The following is a 13,069-nucleotide window of genomic DNA, read 5'->3' as shown; positions in this document are numbered from 1 at the left end:
TTGGGCCATTCCTTCAGCCAATCCTGTCCCACTGGGGATTTGTCTGGTGTATGTGAAAAAATGGTGCCATTTGCCTTTCTGAGTTCCTGGCACGATATAAATCTAGCAAACAAGCAAATTGTCCCTGTATTAGATAATTTTGGCTTAAGGAAAGGAAGAAGGTTTCCAAAAGAAGATTTGGAAAAAAAAATCTGTACGGCTGAAGTCAGCTGAATATGGTGCCTAATTCATGTAACTTAAACAAAACCAATGGAACAGCCTGTAGTATGACTCGTAGACTCCTTTTCTCCTATTTGCTTTAGAGCCAGAAACATTATACTCCAAAACTACAGAACTGGAGCAGGAAGCCATATTCGACTAAAAGCCACAGCCTATATTTATCTCACCAATTAGCCCCCAATTTGGAGGCTAGCAATTTGTCCTGCTAATTTGCAATGAATGCTGTGTGTCATGTTTTCATTTGCACTATTCCCGTAGGGGTGGATTTATTTTATTTTAAATTTGGTTTTAGCCATTCCTAGGAATTAAAAAAAAAAAAGCTGAACATTCTTTCCAGGAGGGGAAATATGAATGGCTTTATTGTTGAATATGATTTGCCACAGTATGACTAATGGCTTGCTTTTGAGCTTCTGAGGCTCTGGCAATATTCAACTATGCAAAAGCATATACTGCATAGGATATAATTTACTCAGGAAGAGAGAATCACTTAGGTGAGCCATCTTCTCCCTTTCAATCACCTCCAATCTTCATATGTCTTGAACTTCAACTCTCAAAACTTACAGCTAGCTTCATCCTATTATTGACCCACACATCTGGAGAACACAGTTTGGAAAAATTGCTCTTTTAGATGTTTATCCTTGTGCAATACAATCTGCAATATCCCAGTAATCTTTTCCCTTCAAAGGAGATAAAGAGAGGAACGTACTTTATGATTTATATTTTAAGTATGATGTTTATTTAATGCATTAGAAAATGGGAGACGTGCCCTAAAACCACCTGAAAAATACATTTGCTGAATAGAAACAGTTCATCATAATAGTAAATAAGAAAAAGAAGCAAAACAGAATGAAGGGCATTTAAAAAAACTGGATTAGTTTAATCCAAACTTTCTCCAGCTTCAGATACTCCAGTTTGGTGAGAGCACAGTGCATTGCCCCTGTTGCTTAGAAATTATGGAAATTGTGTCCCACTATAGCTAGCATCATTCCAAGTCTGAACAACAATTTTCCTAGTCCAGCTAGGACTATGCATCCTTCTAATTTTTGTTTGTTCTGTTGTGGAATTTTTATAGCCTGCCTTTTGTTCCAAGATGGAATTAGAGGTAGCATATGCAGGATTCATAAAAGAGCTTCATTTAGGTATTCATGAAATGCAGAAAATTATTTGATAAGAGAGGGAGGGGGAGAAAGAGAGAGGGAGGGAGGGAGGGAGAGAAAGAGAGAGGGAGAGAGAGAGAGAGAGAGAGAGAGAGAGGGTGGGGGGAGAGAGAGAGAGAGAGAGAGTGTCAGTCCAGGACTTCAAACCACTGTTCACTGTTTGGGTCCAGGACAACTAGGGGAACTGCAAAGCCTAAACATGTGCTTCTGCTGACACCTTTGGAAGCTATGATGGATGCTCTAGTTAACAATCTGGTGGTGACTGTGGGTTTGGAACTGTATGCAATGGTTTTATTTCAGGCTTTACATGCTTCTGGAATAGGGCCAATTCATATGAACAGAAATGTAGCATTTTAAGAAATGTAGAAGCCAAACAGAGATAGTAATGACAGTTCTGAGAAACCAATAACTGATGCAGTATTTATCGACTCTAAACTGACTGTATTGCTTTGGTGAAATGGAATACTAAAAGTTGCTCCTTGACCAACATTGCAACAAATACAGCATTTTAAAAATTTTATTTATTGAAATATTGTGATAGCTACAGTGCTTAGAGTAACAACCTCTTCTCTCCTTTTTGAGGCAGTATGAATTGTGAGCTTATTTCATTTAGTCCCTAAATTGGCAAAAATGATGATTTCATAATTGTTTTCATGAGAAGACAACACCCAAAATTCAAGTGTTTGGAGGATGCAGATACATTTTCTTGAGATGACCCTATTTCACACTGGATAGCTGAACTTTAAAACAGGGAGCTGTTCATATTCGTGTGAATAATGCTTGTTATTGACATGGAAATATTGAGCGCACAAGGCTTCATTTTGGCTTTTTCCATGAAATAGAGATGCATGCATATAAATCTCACAAGTTTTATATTGCCTATGTGGATAAAACTCTACTTCTTCATGTGGCAGGGGAGGCTTATGCAGCTATTAAGCCAACAAATCTTTCTCTCTCTCCATCCCCCCAACAAATAAATGATGCAATCATTAATGCAGACTATTCAACAAAGAATTCTGAAAGTATATACATTCTAAACATTGGCTCATCTAAGTTTGTGTTATAGAATAATACATGTTCCTGTGCTGATCCCATGGTACTCTCTAGCATAAGGAATCAGCAGAAATGGGAAGCTGGTCTGGGCTACAGGGATCAGAAAACTGACCTAGCACTCTGAAAGCCTGAACAATTGCAGCAGTCTCTTGCATTTGGTAGCCTAGTTGTACAGCCGTCCAGATCCTATTTGTATTTGGGATTCTGCAATGTAAGATTCTATTATTGGTCATGTTTACAGAAGTAGGTAGCAGGTGGCTCTCCAGATATTTTTGAGCCAATTCACATCTTTTTCAATATGAGCTGTATTAACTGGGATTCAGGAAGATCTTCAGGAGCACAGATGGACCTTTAATAATCGATAGACATAGAACTCGATATCATGTTTTTCCAGTGCCCATATAACTGTTAAAATAGGACTATGAATCATTTCTCTGCCTTTTATACTTCTTTCATCACATTTACAGAGGAGAAATTCAGTTCTCAATGTTCTGGGTCAAAGACAAATTTGATGCATTTGTCTTTTATTTAGGTGTCAAATTGGTTTGCCAATGCAAGGCGGCGTCTTAAAAATACTGTCCGCCAACCGGATCTCAGCTGGGCTTTACGAATAAAACTATACAATAAGTATGTTCAAGGAAATGCTGAACGGCTTAGCGTAAGCAGTGATGATTCATGTTCTGAAGGTTTGTTTTTGATACTTTCAAGTTGTCTCTATAAAAAGTCTATAAAATTGAAAATAATTATTATTTCTCAAGGTCAATAGTCTTGCATGCTGTTTTTGCCTTGATCTGTGCTCCTCAACTATGTCCAATAAGCAGCATCTTCCTGGACTCTGAAGAAGAATGAATGTATCTAAAAGTCACTTCAAAGATTAAAAGCCTATTTATATCCAGAGGGACTATATTCTTTGATGGTATGCAATGATGGTTTAGTAGAAAAGGAATAAATCTTATGCCTACTTCATGCCCTCTCCTACAAGAATTCTTCCCAAAGTTAAGTTTGGCAGGAAAATGTCAATTCTTTCTGAATTATTTGAACTAATCTTTCTTAAAGCCCAGTTATAATGTATTAAGAGACAAGAGGGAGTTCACTGTATATTTACATAAAAATATTTGTCTTCTATAGCAATTGCAGCAGTCCCACTATTGCAAAGATAAATTATGTATGAAGTGAACCCTGTCTTGTTTCTTTGGGGAACTGCCAAAAATGTAGTAGATAAACCATGTAATAAGTTGTTTCTTTTGGGGGGGATTTTGTTTCACTGCTTTAAACGGGTGAATCTCATATATATATATATATAGTATATGAACAACCGATGGGAAGCACATTTCACCCATATGGCTGGGAACTGGGAATTGAGGATGGGGCAGGTTAGAGAAGTCTATGTAAATGGATTTTAGAAAAGACATCATGATAATGTCATCTGAACTCAGTTTTCCACTGAATGCTTCTTTAGGAGTATAAAGATACATAAGAAAAGTTTCTGCTTGATTGTTCTTCTCTTTGCAGATGTTGAAAACCCTCCCCAAAATGAAGGAGAATACAACACACAGGTTCATCATACAGTGATTAAAACAGAAAGTTCTGTCATAAAATCTGGAGTAAAGCCAGAAGGAAGTGCCAATGAGGACTATGTAGCACCTCCTAAATACAAAAACAGCTTATTAAATCGCTACCTGAATGACTCGCTGAGACATGTCATGACCACAGATGCAGACCTGATGGAAAAAGCAAGACAAAGGAATCATTCTGGATCATTCAGCTCTAATGAGTTCGAAGAAGAACTGGTGTCGCCATCATCCTCTGAAACTGATGGAAATTTTGTCTACCGGACAGGTATGTTCCTTTTCCCAAAGACCCTCCTCCTTTTCTTGTTCCTTCATAATTATTCCTATTTTTGCAAGAAGGTTGTTTTAGGGAGAATGTGCATGTAATATTTCAAAATTTAGAAGATAAAGGTAAAGGTTTTCCCCTTTCTAATCATGTCCAAACTCTAGGGGACGGTGCTCAACTCTGTTTCTTAGCTGAGGCAGCGAGCAGCGTTTGAAGATATTTCCATGCTCATGTGGCCAGCATAACCATATGCTGAAGTGCATCGAATGCTGTTACATTTCCACCAAAGTGGTACCTATTTATCTACTTGCATTTACATGCTTTTGAACTGCTAGGTGGGCAGGAGCTGGGACAAGTAATAGGAGCTCACCCCATCATGCTGGCCTCGGGTCTCGAACCTGCTCAGTATCGTTAACTACTGAGCCATTGCGCCCCAATGCTGATGCTAATCTGATGCTAGTATCTCAGGATTTAGAAGGCTGTTGTAATTAATATTGTATTTCACTACTTCTAATTGTAAGAAAATCTAGGTTTCACTGAATGCCTGAGGTTAGAAAGCCAACATTAAAAGAATATGTTCCACCACAGAAAAAGAAACCTCAGTTCCAATATATTATATCTTGCCAATATAATAAGTCTTGTTAACAGGATTCCTTGGATAAATTAATGAGGCTTTAGGGCTTTCTTAAAAGCAGACGTAGATGGAGTCTGATACATTTGAAATGGAAAAGCACACTGCTAGATATGAGGCTCCACAGGAAAGACTGGTTTTTTTTCCTTATTTTGGATGAACTTTGTAGCACTCAGGGAAAGTTAAGAGGAAAGGTCTGGAATCTGGGCAAAGTGTCATAAGAGAAGAAACCTTTTCAATTTTTGATCCCAGATCAAGATATGTTAGCTCCAACCTGCTACTGCTTAGTCTATTTACACCATTCTACTATTTGGTTAATTGTTCTGAAGGCCTTGGAGTTTGGCCCAGATCTTTAGTGCCAACAACTCAAGTTATTTGGACTAGTGGTCTGGCTCAGAGTCAAACAGTTCCATATGAGAAATCCTCTTCTTGCCTGCTTTATTAATAAATATGGATCCTATATTTTTCATCTGTTGCATCATGATAAAATTATGCTCCTCTAACCTGCTCTGGTAGGCCCATTTAGACCTACCATGAACTGCATTAGTATGCACTTCTGAATGAAACATGAACATCTGAATGATTCCATGAGTGAAACTTCATAATGAAATCCATGTTTTTACACTCATATATGGGAACATTCTTCAACCCAGGGGTCTTCAAACTTAGCCCTTTTATGACTTGTGGACTTCAATTCCCAGAATTCCTCAGCCAGTGTGCCTGGCTGAAGAATTCTGGGAGTTGAAGTTCAGAAGTCATAAAAGGGCCAAGTTTGAAGACCCCTGCTTCAACCCTTACACTGTAATCTTTGTCATTTCTTCCACAGTCCTTTCCCCAAAATCTTGCAATCTTTTTACAGTTCTTGACTCAACTTCCAGGGCTTTGCTTTAAGGTAAATCCCAAGTTAAAACTGTCTATCCCCATGGAAAGAAAATAAGTTTGCTCTTCTTTGAAAACAGGCTTTACTTTTTTCATTCTCTTGTTTCTATCCTAATTTACAGTATGTTTCAACCAAAAAACATAGCTGTAAGTTATCATCTAGCTTCTTCTAATCTTCCAACCTCCAGGTTTTCTAGTTTTCCAAATATATCAGATATATCGAAATATACCAGACATTCCAAGTTTAGTATGTGTTTGCATTTAAGGCAAGACAGGATTTCTAGAAAGTTAAATGAAATACTGTAAAAATATAAGAAGATGTTTTGGAAAGGATTATGAAAAAGTTGGTAATAGAAGATTGGACAACAGACCATAGTGTGGTGAAATACGAAGGGATTTTCTTTAGCTCAAAATATACATGGGGTGAGTGGTGGGGAGGGGCAGGTTAAGAGTAAAAAAAGTCAAAGTCATATGAACTGCTAATTCTGAAGTGATAATTCAGAGTATCTGTAGCATCAAATTGGGGATGCTATTATAGATCATCTATATTTTGATTCCTATATTTTTAAAGTAACTTTCAAAAAGTGTATTCCTTCTTTTATTGTTTCGGGAAAAAATAATAATAACTCATCTCTTTGATCTGTTCCCTGAGTTTCAATCTTATGTAGATCTTCCATTTAAGTTAAAATTATTGTGCTTTCCTTCCAAGTCTTGGGCTTGAGCAATGGACTTTCCTTGAAGTGTATTCATAATTCTAAAAGATTTTGTGTAAAATAGGAGCTGTGGTTGTCTAGTTCAAGTGTTTTCCAAGTGAAATCTCTTGGTTTTTTAAATGCTGTTTTTCAGCATTCCAAGTGCATTTGGTCTACATTACGCGATAATCCTCTGCCAAATTTTAGTTTAAAACGATTGTTGCTCAAATGAGAACACAGTGACTTAAGACATGTGAACTTCTGGTTTTTGATACTTATACAATTGGAATTTAAAAATGGGCATACTCTTGTGTAATAGAATTGTTACTGGACTGGGCCTGTTTTCTGCCAGTATTTTTTAGCTTTGACTGGGAGCTGGAGAAATTCCCTGAAATGGCTGAGGCATCCGTATATTAACCACTACATCAGGAACAAGCGGAACATTTGGAAAAACAAGCTATAAATTGTTACACAATCATGCTAATGTCTCTCTATGTATGCAAAAAGCATAAAGCAACATTTTTAAATAGACCAGGGGTCTTCCAACTTGGCCCTTTTATGACTTGTGGACTTCAACTCCCAGAATTCCTCAGCCAGTGTGCCTGGCTGAGGAATTCTGGGAGTTGAAGTCCACAAGTCATAAAAGGACCAAGTGTGAAGACCCCTGAAATAGACAAATTTAGCTTTCATAGGTACATTTCTCTTTGCTGGACAAATTTAATTTGCAAGACAAAAGACATTATTTAATGCACCAATGTTATTTTTAAAGCAGGGATATGCTTCGAAGAAGGAAAAGGTAAAACCCCAGGCAGCCATCCTGGAAGACACCTGGATGAACAAGGTGCATGTGAAGAGATCAAAGAACTGGGTGGGGTCAGGGCAAAACTTAATTTAATTAACAAAATTACTTTCTCTGTTTATTTAACATTTCCCCCTTTAAAAATTAGCATTTGGTAGCAGTATTTTAAAGAATTTTGTGGACTCACTCAAGTTGTTAAGGAGGTATAATACAAGTGGTTCTAGGACCTCAAATTGTACCACTCCCATGCATCCAATTTCTAAACATGTTCTATAATTCTACTAGTTCTCCTACAAATGCTGGACCAATAATTTAAATTTTCTGAAAATGTCTTAGAGTACCATTTTCTTGACATGTTATGGTTTTCTGGCATCTTTCATAATTCTGAATATGAGAACATTGTTAGAAATGAAAAGGGTGACCTCTTCATGTATTCTTACTTCTCTTTAAGTAATTCAAATTATATAACAAAATATATACTGCCAGTACAATTGTTTAGCTTAGGTGCCCCATCAGGTTATGTGGGGATTCTGTCAGCTGCACTAAGTAGGCCAGAATTCAGGAATTCAGTGCCACAGAAGACTAGAAGGCCTACCTCAGCTACATCAACAGAATCCTGCAAGTCTAGCTTTGCTATAACTTCACACAAACACACCTGACATTCATCCCTTCAATGCCCCAGTGAATCAGGGAGGTTTTTCTGAGCTGTTTCTAAATATTATTTTGTTTATATAAGGACTTTAAAAAATGTTTCAGTTCCCTTTGGCTAATTAATGGTTCTTGCATATTTCCAACAAGGTCATCTTCCTTATTCTTTGCAGACTTCAAAGGACCGAGTAAATCTTTTCATACACTGATACTCCAGGTCCAGCCCTCCCTCACTCAGGACTTCCAGATACACTGAATTTTAATTTCCATTGTCCTCCAGACAGCCGTCTATGTCGCCCTAGTGTGTTCCAAGTGTATTGTTCTAATCAGACTGTAATGCAGAACAGAAAATGTGGAATCCACTATAAGGTGAACAGACCCATATTTACAGAAATATGCAAATTGGCTTTTAACCAATTAAAGTTTTAACCGCATGTCACTCAGAATGGGGCACTGCCAACTAGTATAAAAAGGAGGAACCAGTTATTCCAGCATTTATTTCTCTGAGATGTCTTTTCCCTGACTAAAAATAGTTCACAAACATGCATATTTTCTTTTCTTTCTGTTCATTTCTATATGCAATTTTGTTCAGTGGGAGGAAATATTGAGAGCATATGCCATATCCAACAGCACATGAATATGATCTGATTTGGGCTGTGCCTACAGATACCTCCTTTGGCAACCATCAAGTTTTTTAAAAATATATTTTTGGGGGGGGGGGGAAACAGGAATTTGGTACTTGAGTTTTTCTAATTTGGTAGCCATTTGAAATGAATAAATAAAACATTTCCAATGCTGTTTCTGGGCCATTGCAGAAGCCATATTGGAATTCCTGGAAATCAAAGTAGTAATAAGAGCCTACAGCCAATTCTCTTTTCAGAATGTGCCCACCTATCTGGGAAAAAAAGACAAGAGGTAAACCAGGGTGCTAAGAAAGATCATGAAGAGCTAGGTGGAGTGGCAAGAAGTGACCTCACTGTTTGCCTTTAGTAAACAGTAATTTGTAACTGACCAGCCCACCGTGACAGCCCTTTTCTGAGAGAGCTACAAATTTTCTCCGAAGCACCGACTCCTTCATATTTGCATCAATTTTCCAACTAAGTTAATTCCAGATTTTTTTTATCTTTATATTCCAGATTCACATCTCAGTCAATTTAACCTACCAATTATGCTTTGCATGCATTATAAGCTACATTTTAACTACAGGGCTTTTTTGAACTTAGACTATTTTTTCTCCTAGACTGAAGTAATGTTTGAATATAAGAAAGAAACAGAGATAGACAGACTTATATCAGTTTCCATGGCATTTACAGGCACTTGTTCAGAGATTAGGCATAGCAGTGTTTACTTCACAGGAAATATTTGACCATGTGTGTACTAAATGGCTACAGTATCTCATAACAGAGTTTTAAGAATTCCTTTGTTGAGGGATGATGACCAGGACAGCAACAGAAGCAAAGTCTTTGGCATATGTGTATTTGCAGTGCTTTTTTTGTAAAAGAAAAAGGTGCCGGAACTCACACATGTCATACAACCCGCCTTGCCTACCCTACAAGGTTCCCTCCAAAAAAGGTGCCGGAACTCCGTTCTGAGCGTTCTATGACAAAAAAGCCCTGTGTATTTGTGTATTTAAGGAGTTTGGGAATGATGGCATCTGGAAAAAGAACTTCCCTCAGAACTGATCAGTATTCAGAATTTGAAAGTGGTGGGGTTTTTTAGATGTTTATGTGGAGTAGAATTTTGTGGGCTTCTGGAATTGTTTTTCTTACTTACTCTTCAACTCTTCTTTCACTCTATATTTTGCTCTTAAGGTTATGATGTTGAATCTTTAGCATCTTCCATTGCAGGAGATTGAAAACCACAATTCCCAACAGCCATTCTTAAAGGTTAAATTACTTTATGTCTAACTGGTAGACTTTATATTATGTATCAGATGTATAGATATTTTATCTTGTTTAGCTTGCCAGCATGTTTTTTTTCTTTCCAGTTAATATTTGTGAAATGAAACATCCATTTTTTTAAAAAAATGTGGCTGTTAAGTGTATTCTTCTTTCACAACTGTTTAAGAGTTGACAAAAATCTTCATATGAGCCACTTTTGAACATCTGCACTGTATTTTTGTGGAATATGTTGCAGATTAGTCTATAAAAAAGCAGGGATGAAGATAAATGCCTACTACTGCAAAATGAAAAATACTAAAGCAAGATAAGCATTTGAATATCAAGTACAACAAAATTCACATTACTGATGAGTACAGTACCTATCTGAAATACTATAGCATCAACTGGTTAAAAGATGTGGCTATTTGTGCCATATAAGTTTTTAAATTATCTCTTTAATAACACATAGGATTATCATGATCATTGATCAGTTTTATGCAATACATACAGCCTCAGAGACAAAAATATATAATTTTCATAGCATTGATGACGGAGCCATCATTTTTGCAAGTACAAGATCTGTCCTCTGCTGTTGAGTTCCAACCATACTTTGGGATTTCTGCAGCCTTTTGACCAGTGAGCTGACTAAGGCATGAACCATATTGTGATAAGAGCAGTTCTGCAAACTAAATGCTTAAGCTCCAAATAATTAAAATTCTAATTTCATTCTGTCTAGCAGCTCTCATGCTGTCTTCTGCCTCTAAAAGTAAAGCATTGTGGCACTTGTTTTTGAATTGCCTTGATTTTTGAAGTGACTTTTTGCTGGGGGAAAAAACAAAGGCAGCAAAGCAGCAGCAAAGGGCGGAAGGATGTAGCTCTGATTGGTTGCTGATTTTGGGGTTCCTCTCTTGACCAGCCATATCAATATCCAACAGTGTAAGGGCGTTACTGCTAAGGTTCTTTTGGAGCAAACCAACTATGCTCCTTATGGGATGAAATCAAAGTATTTTATGGAAGTGCCTGATAGATTTTCTTGAATAAAAGTTACATCAGTGGGTTATTTCTAATGAACTTTCTACCTGTGGAGGAGGCCATATTGCTTATCAATTTGAAAGCAGTGGCTCTGATTTAAAACTCAGCTATTAAAAATTTTAGTTATAGCATGATTATTACTACAACAATTGATAGAACATGCATGACTCCTTTCTCTAAAGAAAACATGCATCCAAGCTGTGACTGAAACATGCACCTCCTATGTTTTTTCCCTTTATATTCCTAAGATCTAGTTATAAAATAAAAGGAAAGAGTGGTTTCCTGGTATGTAAATGAGCAATGGTGAACCCTCAGATTCTTTTTGTTGTTCACTAATGGAGATCGGAAGCATACACTTCGATTTTTATGCTAACCATTTAAAGTTACCAAGAGTTCTTGTCACTGCCACATTGATTTGCTTTCTTTAATACTTCTTGCTGCCTTTGCTGCTAAACCAAGATCTGCCTCAGAAATAAGGCTGGCAAGTGGTGTCTTACTCACACATTTAGTGCAAGACAACATAGGAAAGTGATGGCTGGATTCCCATGGGGCCATGTGCTGGTGGAAAAAAATAACTGGCAATGGTTCTTCTTCCAAAGAAAGGAGATGAGTTTATCAAATGGGTAGATTCAGAAATTTGGAAACCTATCAAAAGTCTTGAAATGGTTAATCCACAGAAAAAGGCTGCGTGGTAAAGCAGGAAATGCTGATTCTTAAAGATGAGCTTCCATTTCTGTGAAACAGCATAAAAGGAAGCCAGGTGGGTTCAAGGGAGAGTCCAATTTGAAAGTGATGGGGAAAAACAGTATGGCCCTGGTAAACAGGACCAAAGGACTCAGGTGAGGAGGCAGAAGCTCTACAAATGGATATGGTGAGCTAGGCAGATTTTATTTCCTGACTATGTCTTCCATTCTTCCATTGTTTCATCATGGAGACCATTTGGAAAGCAAACCTATGTTAAAATACAAAGAGTCTTGCTGTGAGGTGGATTGAAGATGGGCCTCTTAAAACAGAGAATGCACCATCTTTATGCTATGAGAAGAAGCCTAAAATATCGAATTAACTAGGTGGAAATATATTTTAAAGGATGGATAAGGAATGTTTTTCCTCTTGGGGACCATACTCAAATTAATCTCTGAAGATCTGTAATAGCATGAATGATGATGTGGTGATCTTTACGTTAACTGATGTTTTTCTATTATTGTGGGGTTAGATGGACAATCGTTTAATGCAAAGTTAGTTAAGCCTTATAGGAACTCAACATACCAATCTAACCTTTTTCCCCTCTGCAGAACATGAAGATTTGCTAAATGATATTGTCCAAGATGTTGAAAGGCTCCAGGGATTGCAAAAAGGATATAATTGCAATCTTTTTCACATCATTTATTAGTGTTTGGTATTGGGTCCAAATATGGCTCTACCTGGTTGCGCTGAAAGTTGATTTTCTTCCCTAATTATACAGACAGGAGCAGTTGGTCTTCTTAAACATTTTAAACACCAAACAATCCCATAGTTGAAAAATATAGAACACTCTTCATGTTTATTTGTTTCCTCAAAACACCCCCACCTCAAATCATGAAAAAAAATTATTGGGAGTGCTTTTCTTCAGTTGAAGATTAATGCCTAGTCTCTGACTTTGCTAAGTGAAAAGGAGGTGGTGGTAGAACAGACTGTAGGAACTAGGGCTGGTTTCCATCTCCTGTTTTATGCTGGTCTTACTACAATATGAGATGGAGAAAGAGCCATGTTTAAATGTATACTCCTATTGCCTTCCGTTTTGGTTTGGCCCAACTAAGCTGCTTCCTTGGGACTTAGTCATGCTTTATTGCTCCTGAACTGGAGCCAAGAAATATTCTTGTAATGTATATCAGGGTAAGGAAGCCAGTGATCCAGACAATAAAGCACGATATTCTAAAATTTCTTATGTTCCTACTGTGATGCTGGCCTATAGGAAATTTTCCAGAACGTAAGACTATTTTTAGGCTTGTGGCCAATTAAATTAATAAAAAGAAATTAGCATGCAAAATTAGGATATTTTAAAAGTGTGAAAAATGGAAAAGAAAATGAAACCATTTATTGAACAATAGAAGTAGCTGATTTAACTTTAAACCTGCTTTATGGGTGACTAGGGCAACAGTTCTGTCTTGTGGCAGAGGCAAAATATTCATTTTCTATGCTGTCAGTCAAACTTCTTTACAGATTTAGCTTCACACACATCCATCAGATTAGAATGAGATCAGGGC

The 13,069-nt window shown here is 37.2% G+C and overlaps 1 protein-coding gene across 1 annotated transcript in view; it reads left to right on the top strand.

Annotated features, from left to right (window-relative positions):
• Nucleotides 1-13,069, top strand: part of ODAD2 (outer dynein arm docking complex subunit 2) — a gene marked incomplete at both ends in the record, with an annotated part of 153,961 nt that overhangs the window by 115,998 nt on the left and 24,894 nt on the right. The window contains 2 exons of the mRNA XM_083379420.1: nucleotides 2,962-3,115; nucleotides 3,942-4,268. Of these exons, the coding sequence (XP_083235546.1) occupies nucleotides 2,962-3,115; nucleotides 3,942-4,268 (481 nt within the window). The remainder of the gene's footprint in view (nucleotides 1-2,961; nucleotides 3,116-3,941; nucleotides 4,269-13,069) is intronic.

This window comes from Vipera ursinii (genome assembly GCF_947247035.1).
Source record: "Vipera ursinii genome assembly, chromosome: Z".
NCBI classification, from domain to species: domain Eukaryota; kingdom Metazoa; phylum Chordata; class Lepidosauria; order Squamata; family Viperidae; genus Vipera; species Vipera ursinii.
This window is presented reverse-complemented; position numbering and strand designations above follow the sequence as displayed.